The sequence below is a fragment of the Pseudopipra pipra genome, chromosome 19 (genome assembly GCF_036250125.1).
Source record: "Pseudopipra pipra isolate bDixPip1 chromosome 19, bDixPip1.hap1, whole genome shotgun sequence".
NCBI lineage: Eukaryota > Metazoa > Chordata > Aves > Passeriformes > Pipridae > Pseudopipra > Pseudopipra pipra.
Genome location: NC_087567.1, coordinates 6,720,826 through 6,744,292, shown reverse-complemented (window position 1 = coordinate 6,744,292; position 23,467 = coordinate 6,720,826). Strand labels below are relative to the sequence as shown.

The 23,467-nt window shown below is 45.3% G+C and overlaps 1 protein-coding gene across 20 annotated transcripts in view; it reads right to left on the bottom strand.

Moving 5' to 3' along the window:
* Positions 1-23,467, bottom strand: part of CACNA1G (calcium voltage-gated channel subunit alpha1 G) — a 142,761-nt gene that overhangs the window by 10,403 nt on the left and 108,891 nt on the right. For 6 of the 20 annotated variants that reach the window (XM_064675950.1, XM_064675964.1, XM_064675965.1 and 3 more), the window contains 13 exons: positions 22,185-22,310; positions 21,483-21,572; positions 20,708-20,921; positions 18,193-18,243; positions 12,171-12,322; positions 9,780-9,889; positions 8,589-8,722; positions 7,335-7,405; positions 6,978-7,056; positions 6,779-6,900; positions 6,264-6,608; positions 3,810-3,950; positions 510-644 (listed from right to left, as the gene is read on the bottom strand). In XM_064675950.1, the coding sequence (XP_064532020.1) occupies positions 510-644; positions 3,810-3,950; positions 6,264-6,608; positions 6,779-6,900; positions 6,978-7,056; positions 7,335-7,405; positions 8,589-8,722; positions 9,780-9,889; positions 12,171-12,322; positions 18,193-18,243; positions 20,708-20,921; positions 21,483-21,572; positions 22,185-22,310 (1,770 nt within the window). Of the gene's footprint in view, positions 1-509; positions 645-3,809; positions 3,951-6,263; positions 6,609-6,778; positions 6,901-6,977; positions 7,057-7,129; positions 7,240-7,334; positions 7,406-8,588; positions 8,723-9,779; positions 9,890-12,170; positions 12,323-18,192; positions 18,244-20,707; positions 20,922-21,482; positions 21,573-22,184; positions 22,311-23,467 lie in introns of those variants that run through there. The other 14 variants (XM_064675951.1, XM_064675953.1, XM_064675961.1 and 11 more) reach the window with 8 other exon arrangements.

The window sequence follows — 23,467 nt, the reverse complement described above, 5'->3', positions numbered from 1 at the left end:
TGATATTCGTAAAATAAACAGTCTGGCACCAATCATGCAAAAAGCCTTGTGGTGCCTGTGTTCATAAAGACAAAAATCCATTACAAACCGAGGGGTTGGAGCTGACCCCTCAGCAGAGGACACGAGTCATTAGCTCATGGGTGTCTCTTCACACAGCACCACTGATTTGTTTCAGATGGGGAGGAAATTTCAACCTTGACGCTTTCCAAAGCATTTTTTTTTTTTTTTTTACTATTTATTTTACTTGTAGAAAACACATTGTTTATACATGAGACATCAAAGGAAAAATAGCAATAACTACTCGTTCCTTGCAAGGAGCCAAGTTTGTGGGCAAGAGTGATAAACCCCAGGACCTAATGGCATTAAGGACAACGTCCTGTTCAGGGGGAAAGGTTGGTGCTATTTGGGAAAGGGCTTAAACTGAAAATGCCATTAGGCAGGTGTAGAGAAGTGGGAGCAGTATTTCGAACCCTGTAAACATCAGACTATACAGCGACCAGTGTATGTACATTGCTTTCCAGAGCATTAAGTAAGTGTGTGTTAATATCATCAGGAAAAGAGTCATCCGTCAGAGCTAAGGACCAGGACTTTTCAGAGAGAATATCTGACGTCAGAGACAGAGCCTCCATCTCAGCTAGAGGGATCTAAAGGGAGAGATGATTAAACATAAGAAACCAGGACACAAATCTTTTGGAAAAGAAAATTAAAAAAGAAGTATCATAATCTAAATATTTCTAGACACTAAAGCAATATCCCTGCAGTGGGAGAAGCTACATCATGCACATTGTTACCAGGGACAGAACATTAAAGAAATGAAATATAATACAGAAATGAAAAAAAGGAGTGGGGCATTCATACTTCAGTGCTTACCAATGATCTGGGAGGGGGGTTTAAAACCATACACTAATGCTAGAATTGTATTTTGCTGTTCTCCTGTCTACATGAAGAAGCAAAAGTCACATTACTTTCATACTAGAGAGATTTATCCTCTTGGCTGTGATCAAATACAAGAAGCTTCAAGATCTGGTTTCTCTGAAGTTGTTTCCCCATAATAACCATGCTGCTTTCTTGGCCTCTAAGCTGAACTTGTCAAGTCTGCAAAGATTCCCCAAAGCAAAACCATTTTGCAGGTGGGACATGGAGTGTGCCTTTCCCTGTGCCCTGGGGAGAGTGCAGGGACCTCCCCTCCCCGAGAGGTAGGTGGGACTACAATCAGCTTCCTGATGGCTAAATGGGGGCAGGGGGAAACTTAAGGCTTGATTTTGGTTAGCAAATGCCTTCCTGGTGCCTTCAGTGGGTTTTGGCTGGTTAAAGAGCCTCCAGTGGCTGGGTAAGCACCAATAATTGTCCTACTAAAACAATCCCTGCATCTTTCACTCCCCAAATACCCCCCAGCCCTGGCCTCAGCCACCTCCTCCAGCACTGAGCAAACTCAAATTGGGAATAGGCGCTGCATGGCTGCACTGATTCTGTACCAATGCATCTTGCACAAACACATCCCCACTGAAGGCATTCAAGCAATTAATAAAAATCTTTATCCAAATATTGATGAATCTCTCTCCCTCAACACAGTGGCCTTCTTATAAGAAATGTGAAATGCCATTTCAGATTTTGGAGAAAACGGGGGGAAAGGGGGACTGCTGCATCTCCCCCAGGGCAGCATCTCTGCTGCTCAGCACATATAAGAAGGGATGTCTGCCCTGCAATGGGCTCAACCCTCCCTAAATCCCCTCCCCAGGTGCATGTCTGAGGCTGGTGCTCATGGCACTGGGGATGGCATTTCACCAGGTAACCTACAGACCTGGCTCATGTTCGCAGGGGCTGCCTGCTCTGGGCAAGTCCCAAGTGCTTCCTTTTCACATTTCTCGCTGTGCTTTTTTTTTTCCCCATCCTCTATGCTTGAAAAGTCTTTCAGCAGCAATATATCTTCCAAGAGAAACCACAGAGACCCAGATCTGTTGCACTGAAGTTGTCAAAGGGCTGGGTTTTCTCACTCTTAGAAACGGCATCCGTGGGGCGAAACAAACCCAGTGATGAGTGAGCCTGGAGAGGCTCAAAATTCAGCTGAGATAAGTAAGAGGGTCGGGCTCCTCTCATCTAACCTTGGCTTTGATATCTCCTCTAACACAGTCATCTGCTGGCAATGGATGAGAGAGTTGCTTTGGAGGAGCTCCTGATTTCATACCAGGCTCCCTGAAAAAGCACCACTGCAAAAGCTGCCAGCCCGAGGACAGTGATCCCTAACAGGGACCCACTGACTGGAGCCAGGAAAAGGCTGTGCAGGAACGTGGTGGACACCAGCAGCTCCTGCCCACTGGAGCTTCCCTGCTGGGAGCTGCTATTAATCAGGTTGCTTTCAGCAAGTCCCAGCACTGCTCTAAATTCCTGACTTGCCTGAGAACATGACAAATGGTGTGAACAGAAAAGCCAAAATGTAAACAAAACATCACCCCCTTTCAGCCTCCCCAAACCCAAAATTGAGTTCGAAGCCGTCAAAACATTTTGTTGGAAACATTCAACTGATTTATACGGGTTTTAATTATAGAGGGGGAGCAAAAAAAAGCTTAAATTTTAAAAGAAAAAGCCATTGCAAACTGGAATGCTATATTTTTTCATTATGAAAATGTCAAAACAAAACCTTTTTTTTTTTTTTTTTTGCTGCAGCAGCACTTTCCAGTGAAAAATGTTGTGACAAAAAATTTTCAACCAGCTCTCGCTGGGTTTCCTACTGACCCTCTGCCTTCCCTGCCAAAGCTACTGTCTCTATTCCTCTGGCAATTCTTAGAGGCAGCCACTTCCTATAGCTTAATAGACTCTGGAATGCGATACAGAGCAATCAGAGGGAGACATGTTATCCTGCTATATAAAGATCTGCAGTAGGATTTCATTTTACCTAAGCTTGTTCCTTTCCTCTAATGAACCACGGGGTTGGGTAATTTAGAGTGTCAGTGAGCTCATAAATAAGCACACTGATTTAACAAGAAAACTTCTGCTATTTTTAGCCAGAAAGGGGGGAAAGAAATAGATCAAGAAATACAGAATTTGCTCAATTCCAACTGCAGGAAAAAATAGGTATGCTTGAATTATTATTATGGTCACTGCTGTGATTTAGGGAAAATATTTGCTCCAAAGAATAACACACTTGAGGAAAGTAGGTATTTTATTCTAGGAAGTAAATGAACTAATTTTAAACAAGTATTCCAGTTCAAGAAAGAGCTGGAGCACACGATTACTGAAGTGCCTCATTAAGGGCTGCCTCCCCTCCTAAATTCAATCTAGATCAGGGATGAGGATCTAGTTTACAGTGACCCACTTGCAAGAAGCCGTTTTAGGAAAAATCATTCAAAACTGGATTTTCATGCAGTATAAGTAGGCACAAAACAGAGATCATTTGATGATCCCCAGCAACTCTGCTCTGGGAAGACCTCACGCTGTGCTCCAGGCTCTGCAGATGTGCCCTGACATTGCTGTGGAGCCCTGCTTAAGGCAAGAAGCCAAATACGAGAACCTCACTGAAGGATGGAGATGGGATTTTGTACATTTTCCCTCCAACACCCATGAACTATAAATCCCAATGAAAAACTTCTTACTGTGTTGACAAGGGAAACTCCAAGCCTGTACTCTTGCTCTTGCACTGATATACAACATCATAAACCAAGATATTATCTCAACTCCCACAGAAAAATCCAAACCAACTTATGCTTCAAAATCCCTGTGACCGCATTACACAAAGAACTTTAACTCGCTATTAAAGGTCTCAGTCAAATTGAGTTCGGATGGAGACTTTGCAGGAAATTAGATATATTAACCTGGTTCTCAGAGTTGTAATATTCGGGAGCTGGGAGGGCATAATGATGGCACACAGAGCCTGACAGGTTGTCCATCAGCTTCAGCTCTCCTTCCAGAGATTCCTGGATCAGCAGTGATATGGTATCAAACAAGTGCCTTTCCTAGGAGGGGTGGTGTGTAGCATGCAGAGAGAGAGAGAGAGAGAGCAAGCCAAAAGGAGAGAGGAGGAAAAAGGCAAGGGACAGAGACAGAGAGAAAAAAGGACAGTGTATCAAACCCAATGAACAAAAGGGGGAAAAACAGAATAGAAGCAGGGAAAAAGGGGTGGAAATGTTCAGGGAGAACGGCAGTAACAGAAACAACAGGACAGGAGAGATGAGGCAGGGGAGGAGAGAGAACAGTGCAGTAATATCACGGTGAGCAGAGACAGCTTTCTCAGACGTTACTAGAGACGGGGTGACGGCGGCTGCTCCCGCTCAGGGCCCTCCTCGGGGACAATCTTGCTCTCAGCAAACACGGCCGGTCACTCCCGGGACCTGAGCAGCACAATGGGGCTGGTAGAGCAGCATCTTCATACTCGGTGCTGTGAACTTCTACAGGACACTACTGCTGTAAGGCTTCGAGACACATGGTCCAGAGCCCGAGGACCTAATACTTGACACCTAAATCCATATCCAGAGGGCACATAAATTAAAATAACCAGACTAGAAAAGGAGCTGAGCATCCTGCCCATGAAAGCTGCAGCTGACCAGGACGGATGCACGTCAGGTCACTAATTCATGTGCCAGACATGGGTTGAGGTGCTTCAGTTGTCCTGGCCAACGTCAAACCAGCTGGCCACAGCACAGACAACAGGAGGTTGTACAGAGCAGGGTCTGGCTTTTGCAGGCAGCATGGGAGTGATTTAAGGGTGCACCTTCCATGTGGGGGATGCCTACTACATACAATGAGATGAGGACTGTCGCTACAGTCAAACAGCACACGGTGCAAAAACCCCAGGGAATGGGCAAGCAAAAGAGCATGCTGACCACGTGTCCTTGCAGGGTCATGTCCTGGGAATTGTATTCCTCTGCTATCGTGCTCAAGCATCAGATTTGTCCTGAAGATTTTGGCTGGGAGAATAAATAGGCAGAATAAAATCTCCTGGAGATTTTTGAGGCTTCTGTTTGAGGGAAAGAGCAAGAAACACACTCTGGAGGTTATGACTTAAATAAGCCCTTTCCCAGGCCACCTTCATAGAAAGCAGGTCTAACAGACTGCAAAGTGAGGGCATTCTCACTGACTTGTCTTGCAATTCTACATTTTCTGTTTTGCCAGTGTAAGTACCGGTGCAGGACAACAGGGCCAAGGACAGTCTGCCAGTACTCTGCTCAACATGTGCAACAACAGTTGGGATGTGTTGTTTCTTCCTAGAGGACGTAGCAAATCTGGATTTCCCCACATTGCCCTGAACTTCTTTTTCTTGTGCCAAAGAGCAGCTTTGGACTCTGTCTCAGACATCAGAGACTCTAATGGCACCAGAAATTTCCAGTAGCTTAGGAACTGAAACAAAGCTAAAGCAGGGATTTACTCTTTTTCACCCTTGGACTAAAGATCACAAATGAGTTTTTCATGCATTAGAATACTCATTAGTCCACCCCAGGCTGAGGCCAAGATATGCTGTTGTGAAATCATGATGTAATAAAAACTAATGAGGTCTGTGTAGAGTTTAACCCAATTTGCAATCAGCTAAGACTAAAAAAAGGCTGGACTGTATTTCTTGTGTAATTCCAGTTCAGTGCCCTCCCAAAGGACCTGTCTGGGGCTTGACCTCACCTCTCATTCCTCAAACTGAATCCTCCTCCAAAAACCATGCTTTAGGGAGACCTGGTGCAGTTCATAGCAGCTCCCACATTACAGCCCTGTTCTGGCACTGCTCCAGCTGGTGGGAGTTCTGCCACCAGCTCTGGTGAGCTCAGGTTTGAGCCTCTTCTGGATTATTCTATTGTTAAAAGAATCTTTTCCTATAAGACTGACTGTGGGGATGGATTTTAAATTGAGGTTACATAAAACAAATTTAATACTGAAGCAAAGATTAGCCAAGTTTTATTCCTCTTTTATGTTGTGGTTCATGGGTCTGTATTAGAAAAGCAAACGCATTATGCTCATGATTTTGCTATCACAAAGGACCCAGTCAACACTCTGGATTAGAGCAAATCTGGAGTTAGTTTTGAATTTGGTGGCTTGGGCACACCTCCAGAACAAATTGCAAAGCTCTCTACCTCTGAACAGATGCATCAAGGTGGTCTGGAGACCTGCTGGGGTCTTTTCCCTGCAGCATCAGCTCCCACACCACGCAACACTCAGTCAGCAGACAGTGAGGAATACAAGCCCAGGACATACAGTACACCCCTCCTTCATTACCAACTCGTGCATGTCTTCCCCCAGAAAATATGCAGGTCAAGCCCTCTTCACCCTCCAGCTGAGGTTCTCACCATGTGGTAAGCTAAAGAGAGCTGAGAATCCACCTTGATTTGCATGGGATTGGTACACCCTCGGGGGCTCTCAGGTCTCTCTCCACCGGTGCTGCCTGTCCATGCAAAGATGTCCGAGGGGCTGTGTTGGCCAGGGCTGATTGTCTTCATTTCCATCTCCAGTTCTGCCTCCAGCTCTGCCTCCTCCTTCGCCTCCTTGTTGCTCTCCTCCAAGTGCTTCATGAGCACAGCGATCACCACGTTCACCAGCACAAACTGGGCCGTCAGCACGAAGGAGACGAAGTAGATGGGGGAGATGACGGTGTTGTAACAGGTGGACTCCTGGTCACAGTCACGCAGCGTGTCCTGGAAACAAGGGGGGGAAATGGTGGAGGGATGTGAAGAGGTTCCAGCAGGGACCTCGGTCTGCTGTCTGGCCACCTGGCTGCACCTCCTTTCATGAAGAAAACTGAGAAGATTTGGCAAATTCACGTCAAGAATAGCAATATACTTGCCGATGAAACCTTAACATTTACCTTCATTATCCCATTCCAGTTGTCTCCTGTGGATACTCGGAACAGAGTCAGAAAGGCCATCCCAAAGTTCCTGAACGTGGCATGTCGTCCCAGCCCCTCGCAGGGGTGTGTGTCATCACATTCTGTGGGACCAAGCACAGCCATGAGACCACCACTCACACACCACTCCCACCCCTTCCACCGGCACGGGAAGACTCACCAAGGTCTCCAAACAGCTCCACTCCAAGAGCTGCAAATATGAAAAACAACAACATGAAGAGAAGACCCAGATTCCCCACCTGAAAAGAGAAAAAGAAATGGGGGGGAAAAAAACACAAAAAAAGAACATTCATTGATTTTTTTGTTCCAGACCTGTTTCTTGCTGTATTCTTTAATCCAAAACTTAAACTGCTTCAGGGGAAAAATGACCTCAGTGTGAGGACTGTATCTCAGACTGTGCTTCGGAAGGGAAATGTGATTCTCTAATGACAGTAAAGATAAAATGATTAGCATTCCTCTGCAATAGGAAATTAGCTGTGGGCCAGAGGAGATCTGGTTTGATATGGCAGTGGGTTACCTGCGGCAGCGCTTGCATCACGGTGTCCAAGAGGGCTCTCATCCCCACAGCCATCTTCAGCAACTTCAGCACTGCAGAAAACACGTTCAAAATATGGTAACGGCAGTGTTAGCACAGAGGCACAAACCCAGCCCCTCTCCTGGGAGCCACAAATTATAGGAGGAGAAATGTGAAATCATGTCAAGTGTTCTCCATTAGCTGCTACAGTCCCTGGCCTTTTTACATCGCTCCTTGTTGCTTGGATACTATCAAAATCCTGTGAATAGCAGCATCACCTATCCTGAGACTTGAAGAAAGTGTTATCATTCTGCCTGGCGCTTCCTTTCCCCACTTTATCTGTGTTGGACTCATCTCCTTCCTCTGGTTATCATGAGCAGTTACTTTCCCAGCCCTGGGGCTACTTTCCCACTTCCATAGGCTACCCACTTTCATACATGATTCACTGAGGAACTGATTTACACATCTCTTCCAGAAGGTTGCATTTCCAACTGGAAACCGCATGTATTTTTAATTCTGAAAGGGATCCAATGCACTTTTCCCACCCCCCCACCCTTAAGACACAGAAGCATTTAATTTCTCCTCCAGCTCCTTCTTTGCTTAGTTGAGGGCTGCAATCAGAACAATTTTCCTCAGAGCACAATACCCTTCAGGATGGCCTGGCAGTACTTCATTAAGGGCCTGAGCACTCACATTTTACAATTTCATCATTTGGCCCCGAGACCTCCCTGTTCTGAAAAAATCAGGCCCTGCAGAAGCTGGCTCCCCGACTCGGGTACGTGTTGCTACACGTCTGAGGGGACAGATGGATGCAGAGTGACAAGGCAAGCTTTGTCACCAAGTGGTGTGATGTAAAGCCTCACGGGAAATTAAATTTATTAGATGCTTGTCTTTTAAAGCCAACGTACTCAAGCTTGTGTTCTCTAATCCCTGTTAGAGATGACTTTGATTTGACTGGCATCATTTTCCCAGGTATATCTCTGGGAGTTACAGCCACAGTAACTTCTCCTTCATTCCTAAGCTCTCAGCTTTTCAAGTCCTCTTAAGAGAGAAACACATGGTCAGTTGGCTCAGCTTTTTGGCTCCTTGCAAGTATTTTCCCCCATTGTTCTTTTTATTTGTTTACAGCCTGTTGATGCCAGAACTATGCACATCGTGATGGGGATGTGCCCCAGGACTGTTTCCCAACGCTTTAACTCTCTCCTGGTGGGGACCCCGGACCTCAAACATAAGTCAGTTCTGTTTTATTCCTCTCACCTCGAGCAATCCTGAGAACCCTCATGATTCGGATAATAGTGGGGTTAATTGGTAGCGAAGCGTTCACCTCGATCTCTTCCAAAGTGATGCCCATGATAGACAGCAGCACGATTGCCAGATCTAATTGGTTCCATCTGGAGACAACACAAAATGAAGTTTAACATCTACTAAGAAGCTGGCAAGGGGAGGTAGCTTGCTTCACACGAATTCCAGTCATTTCAATGGCTCGAGCACTCAAATGAATCTGCAGCATTTTTCTGAGGGTATTATACAAAAGCAGTTATGTTATGAAATCATTATAACTAATGCATCTCATTAGAAAACCAGCCAATTCCAAAGATATCCTTGGCTGAGGGGAAAGAGAAACAAAAGCTGGGCAGTTTTCTACCCAGAGGCTGCAGACCTCAGGGGAGGCGCTGCGGCATCTCTCCGGCCACTTCTAGACATGACACTCGTGGACCTCAGCGTGAGGTCTGCCCCAGAAAGAACAGGACCCTGGGTCCAGTCCTTGCAACAAAAATCACATTGGGTAAAGGAAAGACCCCAAGGATTCATGCCAGGCTGGAGAGAGATTTAATCCCACCATGGACACACGAAATGTGGGGAGAGGGGTGGAACAACACATTGGCTGCTGAAGGGCTCATGTCGAGTCCTGCTCAGAGGTGTGCTCTTGGTGTTAACATTGAAGAAGTCAAAAATGGGAGGAGAAAGATTCACCAAGGACATAAAATTTGTATTTGTGAGGTAAGAGAGTGAAAACCTAGATAAAGACACAATTTCATCCACTGCTCCACATCTTCAAAAGAAAGGGTCCCTTTTCTCTTTCATTATCATTCAGGGCAAGATTCTGTCTCTTGGCATAAATTTTGTCACTTCAGCAGGTCCTCTTGATTATATGGACATGCAACTGGTGTGAGAAGAGGACCAGCTGGTCAGTGTGAGATCTGTCTCTGTTTCATCCACTCCCAAGGGCCAAAGTGGTACAATCCCTCTCCTTGGCATGCATGATCCCTTCTCCGGCTCACATCCCAAGCCTCCACCTACCCAGCTTTCAACCAGTCACACCACAAAGTGTTCACACATAGCAGACAGACACCACGGGGCAGACCATGGGAATTCAGGATGCTAAATGTGGGTGGCTGTCTCCGGAACCTGCTGCTGCCCCCGTGGTCACAACGGAGCTTTTGTTACCTGTCTTGGAAGAAGCGACGAAACCCAAAGGCAATAAGCTTGAAAACAGACTCCAGGACAAAGATAACGGTGAAGATGTAATTGCAAATCTTCAGGGCTTCATCAAGAACCTGGATGTGGGCACAGCATTGGGTTAGACATTAGCTCTGCAGAGGGGCTTTGCTGCCTGCAAACTTGAATCTTCTGTCACCAGTTACTCATTTCCAAACTACAGATAAAAGTCTCCAAATGTGGACTCTCTCTGATGATAAATGTCCCAGGGATAGCATCCCAGGAGGGGCTAGCACAGACCCAAGGCACAGCCCCAGCTGGGATTGCTGGGGTGAGCAGTAAGAGCTGCTGCATTTGCAGGTGTCAGCAGCACAAAACCCCTTGTGCTTTCTGCAGAAAGCTGAATTTCATCCCACTTGCTCGTTCATGCAAGCACTGGCCAAATGACTCCTTTGTGACAGCCTGCCATTACTCCTCACCTTGAGCTTTTGGCAAGGAGCAGGAGAGAGGGATGGCATGCCAGGAGGAGCAAGTGCCTTGTGTTTTCCTCTGCCCCCCTTCCTCTGAAGAAGTCAGAGCCTGGCCATTAATCCAGGTGCACCCTGGCTGGGACAACTTGTGCACAGTCAGGCATTAAGCCTCCTCAGAGATGATTTTATCCCCAAAAGCCTTGCTCATGAAGGAGCACTGTGGTCACAGCATCCTCCCTGGCCTCTTAAGTGACGTGCATTGAATTTCTCATAGCTGGCAAATGGAACAGTAATAACTGTCCAGGACACTGTTAGGGAATGTGGGAGATGGGAACAGAGTGCTCTGAGACCAAAACCAACACTTGCTGATCCCTCCATGGGAGAAATCATAGCAGGAAGGGTTTAAGCCATGCACTCTGCCATCATGTTACAGTTTAGTTTCAAGCATCCATGGGTAAAAATTACCTCACCTGCCTGACAAACACAAACCCAAAGGAAGCCGTGGCTCTGAACGAGCCTCCCCTCATACTGCAGAGCACTTGGGCTCCGCAGCAAATAAGAAAATTCATCTGGCAAAAGCAGATAAATGTGCTTGAACCACCTCTATGCACTGTGCATCCCCCTCTCTGTGAGCAGCTGCAGCATCCCTGGTTGGTGTTTCATTCCCAGGGCATCCCAGGGCATCCCATCACCAAACCCTTTCAGCACCAAGACACCAAGCAATTGTTATATTTGGATATAAAGCTGTCTGGTACATTTAGCCTTTAAATGTCTTCAGGATCCCAGCCATCCATCACCCAGACCAGAGTGATTTCGGGGCCCCGACTCAGCAAGACTCAAGTATGTGCGTGGCTCGAACTGTGCTGTCACACCAGCACAGCCCAAGCTTGGAGTTATTACCCAGACGCTGCATACCAGAGGCTTAGAGACAAAACGTTATTTTCCTTAAGAAAATTAAAAACAAAATCCTGACCAACATTTTTATAATACAAGGGAAGATGTAGCTGCAAAACGACTGCGGTAAGACGCACGCTCTAGTGCGACTCCAGTCCAGGCTCCTTCGCCAACAACCTTTTTCATCACCAAATGACTGAATCACGAAATCAGCCTTCCAGAGTATTTAAAGGTGACCTGAACAGAAAAAATAAATTGGGCTTGTTTCCTTTCACTTTTGGCTTCTTTATGATAGGCTGGAGGATATTTCCCCCCGTCGTTTGCATGTTTTAGTTGTTTGGGGTGGTTTTTTATATTAAGTATTCAAGTCCTGTCTAGTCTTAGAGAATATTTCCTCCTATTGTGTGTTATATTTATTCATTCTGAAAGTGGCTAATAAAAGTAAGTACAAGTTATATGGCAAAGGCAGCTATTTCCATTTCATTCTTATGCACAAGAGACTTGACATCCCAGGACAGGCTGTTTTTATTTTCACAGCATGAAAAAGACCCAGGAACTTAGCACACTAATATATTAAAATGTACTTAAAAGATCAGAGTGGAATGCAATGCCTGTGAAAATCAGGTCCTATGGGACACTGGGGATTTAGAAGAAACTTTGCAAAAAGAAACATTTCACAGATTCTTCTATTCTTTTTTCTCTTTCTTTTTTTTTTTTTTTTCAGGGGGAAAACCTAAGTAAAATGGAAGATATCAACAATGACCTAATCTAGCAAAGCAAACAAACCTACTCCCATCCTCATTTTCAAAGCAGTTTGCTTGCACTTAACTAGAAAGGAGAGGTGCAATGGGATCCATGCACCGAAAGCCATGGATTGAGCTGGAAGCCAGCTGTAGGATGGGTACACTCCATGGGTAAAGGGACAGCTCAGGCATGGTGAATGGGGGTTCTGAGGTCTAACAGCAAAACTGGCCTTGACTCAGCCCATCAGCACATCCCACCACGGCCCTGCATGTCCCCCTTGGCCGTCCCATACCTTTGGCTGCTGGTAGTGCTCCATGGCCATGGTGATCACGTTGAGGCCGATCACGCCGGTGATGAACAAATCCAGGTAGTGGCTGGTGCACATCTGGTGGATCAGGAGGCGGAAGCGGGAGTAATCCGAATAGTAGGGCTTACACTGTGCTTCTGCAGCGGGGAGGAGGAGAGCGGAGAGGCACGTCAAGTCATTTCTCTGCGTCTTTCTGAAGCCAACGCACCCTCACTTTCCAACTCCAGAGACGATAAATTCTAGACCGATTACAGCAGCATGCTGTCTTTTTTACTTCCTTCTTTTCTTGCTGCCATGTTACCATTTCTTATACACAGCAGGGCTCCCGTCATCTTACATCCATTAAATATCTTCAGTGGGACATGCGCTATACTCAGCCTTGTGGCATCAGGGATGAGGTGAGCTGGTGCTGCTAAAGAACACTTTTCCCTATAGGGAAATTTAAGTTAAACCTAAATTAAAACAACAATTTTTGTTTCTGCTACAGTAAAAGTCCCCAAAGTATCTGAAAACCCAATTAACGGCCAGATGCTGGGGATAGATTTTACTAACAATGCCTTAAAAACACGGGCCATTGAGTTCTCGGTGGTCTTCAAAAGGGAAGGAGCTCAGGCATATTATGTTCTTTCCAGTAAACTATAGAGGGAACAAAATTCAACACTTTGGCTGTCAAAGCCCTGAAAAATGGTCCATAAAAATACCAAGGAAAGTTGATCAGTCAGCCCTAGTGATCAGAAAATAACGATTCTCCACTTAGACAAGATTATCAAAGTACATATTTCACTGTTCAACTCATCCCCGTGTTTGGCTGCCTCAGGGATGACACATGCTCTTTAGACCCTGAATGTTCCTAGAGATAAACTCATTTACTCACCTAATCTCTAATGAGGAAATGCCAAGGCTGAGTATATAATTCAGTACAATTTTCAAGGAGGCATTATAATGCAGATTGAAGTGGAAAGGACTGTCTTGAATATGTCAGAGTATAATATTACTCTCATAATTAGATGATCAACTGGTTGTGAAAATTATTGAGCTGTAAGAATTACATGGTTGATATTTAGTGCTGCTGAGCAAATGTACATTTTGATACATTATTTCAAGAAAAAAAGTTGGGCAGGATAAAGCCAGGAAGCACAAGTTTGGGTTGCCCTCGGGGAAAACTAATTTTAGAAGATTAAATTTTGCCTGGAAATAGAGTTCACTTTGTCAATAGCCAATGACATTGCAATCGAACCCATAGATTTAATGGTTTCATGTGCTCCCTGCTCCATAACAAGATCCTGAAAAATAGGAGGTTTGTTTTTTCCATAGAGACAGACCTTTCCCTTCCAGCCCAGGGACAAGAGAGAAAAATCACTCAGCAGTTTTATTCTGTAGGGGTTTGGAAGGCCCAAAATTCTTTTCAGTGTCATCAAATGAAAGGCAGTATTAATATTCACTTTCTGATCTGCAGTGGGCTTTAGGTGATCTGCACCTGAGTGCTAAAGCACAATATTGATGAAAAGGTCTGTAAAATTAATTTTCATACTGAATCTATTGAGTGCTTATGAAAAAAAAGCAGACTGGTAGCTGCTGACTCATTCATAAGACTTTGTCAGATATCTCAGAATCTGCATAAATCTCCATAAAGTCAAGATATCTCGATCACATTATGCTAAATTATGAGTAGCAAATTAACTAAAATGTTTGAATACAATTAGGTTAGGAATAGGACCTATTTTTACGAACCAACTTATCATCTCAGAAAGAAACACCATCGTAATTGGATCACTTACTTCTTCTACATTTATGTATAATTCACATTCAAAAAGAAAAATGTCAGTGTTTCTACCTTTTCCTGCAACGGATTTATTTATGAATAATTACACTGGAATTCAATTTTTTTTCTCAGCTTTGACTGACAGGTAATTCCAAATCCTACAGAATAGCACCGATGTGGTTAGAACAGAGAAAGGATTTAGAGAGAGGTTGTAAATGTCTCCTGTGCAGGGCTCCTGCACCTGGATTAGCCAGTGCATGACCTTATAAGCAGGGTTGCTAATTGTTCAGATATCTGCAAAGGCTTCCCCCTCTCAGCACCCCCTTCTCCCAAGCTTCCTTTCCACCTCTCCCAGCTCATACCCGCAGCTTTCCACAGCCAAACGTCCCTGGATGCTGCTCTCGCAGGCGCCCTTGCAGCCTTCCAAAATTACCAGCTGTAAATGTTTCATACTTCCCCGTTAACTTTGTTAAGAGGGGATTTGCCAACCCTGTTTATAAATCATGCCACCACTCCCTTCCCCGGTCTCCCCATGCCGGCCATGCATCTCAGTGCAGTTCGGATGCTACCGCGGGATGACCCACACACGGGCTGACATGCTGCCCGAGGACCAGGGCTAAACCCCCACTGTGCCTAGGTGGGCAGGGGACTTTCTGAACAGATAAACCACTTTTTACCATTGTAAAACCACCATTTTTTTAACCCGACCTGCGCAGTTCTGCAGAGAATTTGGGTACAGCTCCGACGTAGTTACGCCGGTGCAAAGCCCGTGCCCCCTATCACACAGTGGCATTCTTAGTTATTGCAATAAAGAGCTGAACAATACCAACATCTTGGGAAATACAGACATCTGTTAAACTCCGGGTGGTGAACTTCACAACTAACACAACACCACATTACTGTACTGTTACAATACACTGTGTCAAGAACAACAAGAGCTCTGGGTTAGTCTCGGTTATTACTGGAAAGGTTAACGTGGCTTCTCGGCACACATGGTGTTAAAGAAAGGAGGAGGAGAGCAAACCAACAAAGAATTGGCAGAATGAGAAAAGATGGGGAAATACAGCAAAAGCCCACTACGAGACATCAGGCTGGTAAACAGGGTGTAAATCAAGCTGCTTCACAGTGGCTGGAGGCCAGGACAGAGGGAGAAGTGGGTCAAATCTGGAGATCATTACACAGGATAAACTTGGCTCAGACAGTGGATCCTGAGCAATCTCTTCCTAAGGAAGAGGATGTTGCAGCTGTTTGGGAGCTGGCCTGGGTGAGTCCCACCTGCCCCTCCATCCTGGATGATGGTGGTCCAAGGGGACTGACTGTGTTGGGAAGGGGAGCAGTGCCTGGCACAGAGGACACGGTTTTAGCTCATCATTTCTATGGGTTCTCAACTCAGGTTGTTTCCCAAGCTGTGCCCAACTCTTGGCATCATCCTGCAGGATTACTGATTCCCTTGATGAGAGTTGGGAGTCAGAGCATGGCAGCCCCAGCCTGTGTCATGGGGTACTCAAACTAGTTATAAGTCCTCTCCTGCCCTTTAGGAAAGGAAATGACCATTGCTGTTGCAGGATAAACATTTCCCATTCCTAATTCCTGTCTAACTTCTCCCAGGCCGGGTGCCCCCAGGGTTCAGTGATCCCAGCCTGGGTTTTAGGGATTAAACCCCATGCTGCTGTTTGTCTGATGGCTATGGGACGTCACCTGTGAAATGACACCAGTGCCCAGCAGAGCAGCACCACAGGCACTCCTGTTTCTCCCTGGCAGTGCCTCTGCCAGCTCCCAGAGTATCCCAGGGCTTGGCCATCTCTGCCAGCACAGCAAGAAGTGGGACCGGGGCCACGTTCTTCCCGTTAACTGCATTTTCTTGGGGGGAATCAGGCTGGGCATGCAGCTCCAAAATATCTCTGGGTAGCGTCTGCCTCCCAATATAGCCCTGTCAAGAGAGAAATTGCCACTTTCCCTGAGGTGGCTTCGAGCCGGAGGTGCGTGGGCACAGGAAATTGGAATTCACGAGAGTGGGACAATTCCATTACTGTCTCCTTCAGCTTCTTCCTTCTCCTATAATAAGGGAATTAACTACTTTGCAGGTCTGAGTATATCTGGAGGACAGCAGCAAACCAGTGAGCAATGAGCCCGTGACGCAGCTGGATTTACAAACTGTATCAAGAATATTATTAGGTTAAAAAGTAGTTTGCACTGAAGGAACTTTTTTAGATTTAAACACAGTTTTACTTGGCTTTTATTGTACTGAATGGATTTGTTAAAAAAAAAAAAAAGCGAAATGGAAAATGATAAATTATTTCCACTGAGAAGATTCCGGTTGTGATAGAATGTAGACTTGGAGGGGAAAAAAAAGGAAAAAATTAAATTATAAAATATCTCACTAGATACCAGGCAGCAGCAGCACACACACACACACACACACACACACACACACAATATATTCCATTTTGTCTTTATAGAAAGAGAAGAAAAGCCTCTGGAAGTGCAGAGATGTGGGGAAGCTTTGAGTCACAACTCCAGATTCCTCACTGAACCACAGGAGGTTCAGCTACAGCACCTGGGACTGATTCCCTAAATTCCCAACAGTCAGGTTCAAATATAAAACCTTTCTGTTCCCTCACTCTGGTGCCTGAGGAGCGGCATGGCACATTCACTACCACTGGATCCAAAGAAAAGACAACAAAAGGGAACACAAAGCACAGACCTGACAATTGTACATGTTTTAAAGGCGAACTCTAAGAGTCTTTCTGAGCCTGCACGGGATAACAGAGGGGTTTGGAATGAGTTCAGTGCCTTAAAAATAACACAAAATAAGACAGCCTTGATGTAACTCTATAGGACCAAGAGAGGAGTCACAATCAAATAAAAAGAAGAAAAAATAACCAGAGTCCCAGAGTCAGTGAGAGCCCCCCCTTGCGCTGCCCCCATTTCACAGAGAGGCCAGGAAGCCCAGCAAGAGCAGCAAGAAAGACAGCAAAGAAATAAAAATATCAGGAACAGCAGTGGGAAGGAGATTCAGGATTTATTAAAGCATGTTGTGATAACTTCCAACAAGGCCTAGAAATATAAGGTAGAACCTCTGTCTCCTTGAGTTATCTCTGCAGTGAAAGCCAATAGCCCTCACCTTGCAATTTTTATTTAATCAAAACTCCCTGCAATCTACGAGAGATGGATGGAGCCCTGCTCCCATCTCAAGCAGTGGGAGCTTGTGCACAGGTGAGAGTTTTAATGGCACAATTTTCCTAGCATATTATTTTTGTCGAAAATTACAGCTATATTTGTTTCTATGTTGTCACCTCTTTAATTATTCAGGCTAATATTCTTAAGTTATGAATTAAACAAAATGCTTACCAGATCAAAGCTTCTCCTAAAAATAAAAAGAGCAAGGGACAGATTTGCAGCCCTGAGTATCATCCTGGGAAGGGGGGCTGGGAAAGGGAGAGTGGTGGGTTGGGGGGCAGATCAGACCCCAGCACTGTTCAGCCCAGATGGTCCATCCCCACCAGGACCTGGAAAGGCTTTAAGGTGGCATCTTTATTTCTTTTAATTTACAAGATGCCTCATGGATCAAGCAACTCTCAATCAATACACAGAATTTACAAGCTGAGCAGCACAGTGACTAAACTCCACGTCCATGCTGAGGATTGGTGTGGGGTTGAGCTCCCCATTAAAACACTGAGGTTCTGCACTATACTGAATTTTACCCTGCTGGAAAAAAATACTGTGCCTCCTGAAGCACAGTGTTTGCGGAGCAAAGGCTGAAGAAATAAGGAAATATCCTCTCTAAGAGCAACTGCCTGCCTTCCAGAGACACGCCTGCAAATTATTCAGACTCCTAAGCTGGTGGTTGGAAAGCTAAAGTCAACAATAAAGGACCCACTTCACAGTCCAGTCATTATTCTCTAAGAAAAAAAACCCTAAAAGAACAAAAAAAAAAAAAAAAAAAAAAAAAAGGAGAAAAAAAAAAAAGTCATGAAAATCTGACAGTGCCTTAATGAAAACCAGGAAAAAAAATAATACTGAATAACATAACATGATTGAAGAGTAAATTAAGGGTTTGAAAGCGTCAGTCCTGAGCTAGGTCTGCAGAGACCTGCAGCTCAGGATGGGATGCGTGTGCCATGAAGGAAGCGAACGAGCTTTGCACCACACACACGGTTTAGTGGGATGCCTCACAGCGGTGGCGAGCCGTTAGTGACACAGCACTGCCATTCAGTGGGACGAGACGTGCCGACTTCCCAGTACCTTGCACTGCACTGGCTGAGCTCTCCATTAATACATCATCCAGCATTAGATCTAAAAGAACGAAATGGCATTAATCACCCGGCAGGACACACGGCAAGACTTCCCATCCCCTTCGGAGGTCCCTACGGCTCTCAGGCTCTCCGTTGCCTCTACCGGGATTGTTTCCTTGCGGGATCCTCTCCTTGTGCTTCATGGAGGGTGGGTTCAGCTACACGTGAAAAAGGAAGTGCTCTTGTGCTTCTACCACGTGCACAGGTGGAAGCCCAAGAGATCCCTGAGAACCCCCTCATTTGATGATGATGGAGCAGACACTTCTGAAGGACGACCTAGTTCACATTCTGCTGGAACAGCACAACTTACAGCGACACCCCTGCACCTGCCCACTTCTCATGAGCTGAGATCTCTTTTCTGGTTTTCCGATATCTGATTGGATAAATGCATTGGAAGAGTCTACAACCAAAAATGACCATGCTACCAGTCAGATGTCTATGTCGGTCCATATCTGGCATCCATAGGTTAGTTTGGGCATCTGAGGTCACACAGGAAGCCCAGCTGAAAGGAACCCCATGCAGTTGCTGGCACAATCACAGCCTTAGTCTTGGTATCATCTGCAAGTTCCCACTGTGCAGGATGAAGTTAAGCAATGACATCTGTTGCCTCCGAGGGCAAAGCTGGACACGGTCAATTAAAACCAACGTTTCACCAAACGCGAATTGGGAAAACTGTTCTAAAGCGATTTGGAGGACTTCATACTTTGCTCTTGAAAGGTTTTTATGGCAAATGAATACTCAGCAATATTTGATCCTCAGTAAAATAGCTGTTTATTGCCTCTTTAATTAGGCATTTCATAGCACTGAATGAATAACTGTATCTCCAAGGATGGTTTGTGATTCCTTCCCGCTGGGAAATTGCCCAGGCTTACGTCTTTTTTCCATCTAGTTCCTCTAGTCTTATAAATAAAGTCATTAATAATAACTAAACATCTATTTTTCTTCTACAGAAATGTCTACTTTCCAAAACTGCAACTTTAAATAGGGATCTTTCTATCCAGCCTTTAAAAACCTTTTCTAACTCATCAGCTTGAAGCTATGTTTGGGAACTTTGACTAACAGAAAGAGCTTTCTAGGCATTTTCTTCATGGGGAAAAAAATCCCAACCAACTAAAAAAAGGGCTCTTTTCCATCTGTATCCCACTTAACTGAGAACAGTCTAATGTGTCCTCCACTGCTCTTGAGGGAAGCCTCCATCTTTCCACTGACCAGCGAGGAAGCCAGGCTCTCAGCATAAACCCAAGTTTGATGTCCAGAGGCTGGTGTGACACATCCTAGTGGTTACAAAACCTGTGAAGCTCATGGGACTGAAGGATGTGCCCAAAGGAAATTGCTGGATAAGTGCTGAACTGAGAGAGGCCAAGGCAGCGCTGTGGTATGTGGTTGCATGATTAAGCCTGTCACAGCTACTGAACACCTCTTAAACTATTAAAAAATAAAACAGACTTAATATTACCAGCTTTGGGAACAAGCACCTGATCAGGCAGCCTCTTAAACAGTACTGAAGTCTGTCAAAGATAGAGAAGAGATGTGAAAGGGGACAGGGAGAGAGCAGCAGGCGGATTGACCAGGAAGGGAAAATGCGAGGCCACGAACACGAAGGGCAATGGAGGAAGTTCAGTCAGAAGAGAGAGCATGCGAGAACAAGAGCACCTCCGACCTGTGGCCTCTGGCTAACTTATTTCCTACTTGAATAACTACAGTAAAACAAAAAGAGACTAAGAGACAAATGCCAGGTTGGAGACTTTTGGCAGAGTGGAGGTCTTTCCTCCTTTCACCTGTAGAGCCTCCTCTATGCAGGGCTGCACGTTTCACATCCAGTTCAGAGTTGGGTTCAATTTGCACCAGCACTATTTTGTCTAGTTAGTTACTCTCCTCATCTGTTTTTTTTTTTTCTAATCTGTATTTCTCAAGCAAATGCATTGATATGTTTCTCTAAGGAGTTTTAAAGCATTACTAGAATGAGATGGCTCTATTATTTTATTACACTCTTGAATAGCAGTGGTGCTACTGTGCCAATAAATAAACCTGCTTGATAAATGGGACAGGTAACATCACTGTGGCATTACAAGGCTGTAATAAACCAAATAGTGAATCCAGTTATCAGCAACAGTGCTCATGACTCAGAAGATTTATGGTGCCATCCAGCACTGCTGATCTTTGCAGTTGTCACTATTTGTGTAACACTGAGCTCTGCTATCCAAGAAGCTCCAGGTGTGATTACTATTATATTTTAATTTAAATAACCTCCAATGGAAAGGTCATTGCAAATCATGCAGCCATTAAAAAGGCTTCTATGGCTCCTTGCTCAGCCTAAAACGACACTATTTCCTTCATGCAAATTTTATAGCTGGACATGCTTTTGGGAGAAGAATGATCACCAGACACGAGGCAGGGAGGGGAGGGAGGAGGGGATTGTGTGGAAGGTCAAGCAGGACTCAGAAAGATGTGGAAAGACTACCGACCAGCCATCTGTTTCTCCTTACTCCTTCTCTTTTTCTCCAGCCGGCGCAGCCTCTTCTCCTCCCGCCTCTTGGCTTCTTCTTCCTCCTGGTGCTGCCGACACTTGTGGAAATTCTCCACCACCACCCCCACGAACATGTTGAGGACGAAGAAGGCCACGATCAGCAAGAAGGAAATGAAGTAGAGGAGCATCCATGGGTTGTAGTTCATGACTGGCTGCAAAGTGGAGGAAGGCAAATTTCAACTGAAACTCAAAAAAAAGAATGGGAGCAAATCGATACAACTGTGCCACCCACAGAACCCGTGGGTGCCCCTTTCAGGCAGCTCAGGGTGCTCTGCTCTTCCCAAAAATTAGAGACTTCTGAGACATTTTAACCGAACGCTCCCAAAATACAAAGTGTGACGTGGACAGAAGCACCACCTCTGTTCTGCAGCATCCTTTGCAGCTACTGTAAGTCCCTCACTGAAAGCCTGTACCTACACAAAGCATTTATTTTCTCCGGAAATGACGAAATTGCTTAAAAAGTCAAACCACTCTTTGATAAGTGCAGTTCTCCTAACCAGTTGTGTTGCAAAATCTGTAGGGGAAAGGTTGAGTACAAATCCAGACTTTTCACTGGACTCCTTGTCACGTCCCAGAACTTGGATTAAACACCTTCCTCGATCCTACCCCCATAACCCCACTTGACTGTGGAAGCCAACAGTACTTGGCAAAACAAGAGTTGAAATGTGTGACCTTTGACAACTCATTTCTTCCAGCTCTGCTAGAGCCCATACCTGCTGGTCGACTCCCACAGCATCCAAGCCATCGTACATGATATCCACCCACCCGTCCTTGGAGGCCAGAACAAAGAGAGACATCAGGGCCTAGAAACGCACAGAAAAAAAAGTTAGGGACAGTTGCAGTAAAGCTCTATTACTTGTAACATCTTACTTCTCTTTGCCCTTTCCTGCCTAAGATTGTCATTACCTGTCTGATAATGGGACACTTTGATGACCAAGATTTCTCTTGGCAGCAAAAACCTATCAATGCCAGCAGCTAGTTCAGCAACGAGCAGTAATTCGGAAACCACAGTGCTGAAGACAAAAGCAGCTTCATTTCCACCCTCCAGGTCTCTACTGATCCTGACTAATTAGTCCTTACCATGCTGCTAAAATAAGGCTGCGTTGCAGAGATGGTTGAAAATGTCCAGCTCTATTAGACAAGCCCTTCTGCAAGATATATTTGGTTTGTTATGTAGCAGTGAAGCAATTAAGTACTCCACGAAGCCACATGTGCTTGTTCTGTTCCGAAAAGAAGTGTATGCCTGCTTGGAAACACTGCCTTTGGGATTTACGGGGACAGAATGCTGTGTATGTGAACTGAATATTTACTGCGACTGGCAGTGCCCTGTAAGAAAATCCCATGGGATAATAATGCACAGGTTTAAAGTCAAGGAGGTAAAGGAGCAAAGAAGCAGATTACCGTTCTATTAATACCTGGCCGAGATTATCAAAATTATACTTGTGCCGGACCCATTTGTAGCTTGCTTCTGTACAATCCGATTTATTTGTGATGTTTCTGGTGTCCTCCCCCTGGCAGACAAAAAACTTGCCTTTGAAAAGCTGGAAAACACACAAAGAAGAGAGGAAATGTCAGGGTTCAGTCCACAGGATTTCTCCACAGATGATGGGCATTTCTCTGGGGTTCTCCACACAGCCCATGCCAACCAGAGCTGTTAAGGGAACTGGCCTCATTCATGCAGGTTATTAAGAATGAGCAGCCTGTATAATATGCACCTAATGAGCAAATGCATGATTTCACAGCGTTTAGGACACCCACCTCATGCATTAGGTTGTCTGGTTCAGTGATCTGAGACTGGCCTAAAGGCCTTTGCTTCTGGGTCGCCAGCTCAAGTGTAGCCCCAACTAATAGCCCAGAGCAGCTAATGGCTTGTTACCACCCGTGGAACAATTCCGGTGACGCTCAGCTCAGCTAATGACAAATGAAGTGTAACAGGGGCCCTGTGCCAGCAGAGCAAAAGTGGCACTGAAGAGGCCCAGCGAGGAACTAAGCTGTGCTCTTAGAGGTCACCAGGGAACACTTCAGAGAGAAGATGAGCCCCTGAGGGTGACGTCGGGCTCTTGTTGAATCAAGACTGCTGCCAGTCCTGCTCCACTCTCTGATCCTGGATGCTGTGCTCCAGCTGTCATAAGGCTCTGCCATCCATGCAGGGGTCCCTGAAAATATTCCTTGTGCAGAGCTTAAGGAGCCAAGCCCAACCCGTGCTGGGTACCTGATCCTGAGCTTATTTCCTTTGGTTTAAGCCAGGAAAGACACAACTCCTGGGGAGTCAGCTCCTGATTTATATCTGAACAAGGAACAGGAGCCTCCACATGCCTAGACCTGGTGCTTCCTGTGCTCAGAACAGAGAGTGGCAGGGGATGATTACTGCTTCAGACAGGGTGATTGATGCTAGCAGGATAGATGGTATCAAAGCCCAGGAGACAGCCAACAAATCTAGTTTTATTTGCTGACAGAAGCTATTGACATTACTGTTGGGGGGTGGAGGGGAAATGGCAACCTGCTCTCCAGGCTCCTTAAAACACCACCTGGGTATACAGAGAAGAGACACTGATGGGTTTTGATCTGTTTTTCTAGACAAATATCAGTAGAAATAATAGCGAACAAGATAAACCCACACATTACTCCATGGGTTTCCTTCTGAAATCAACAGCAGAAGGATGGTCTCTAGGCATGCAAAATTAATCACCGCTCAACG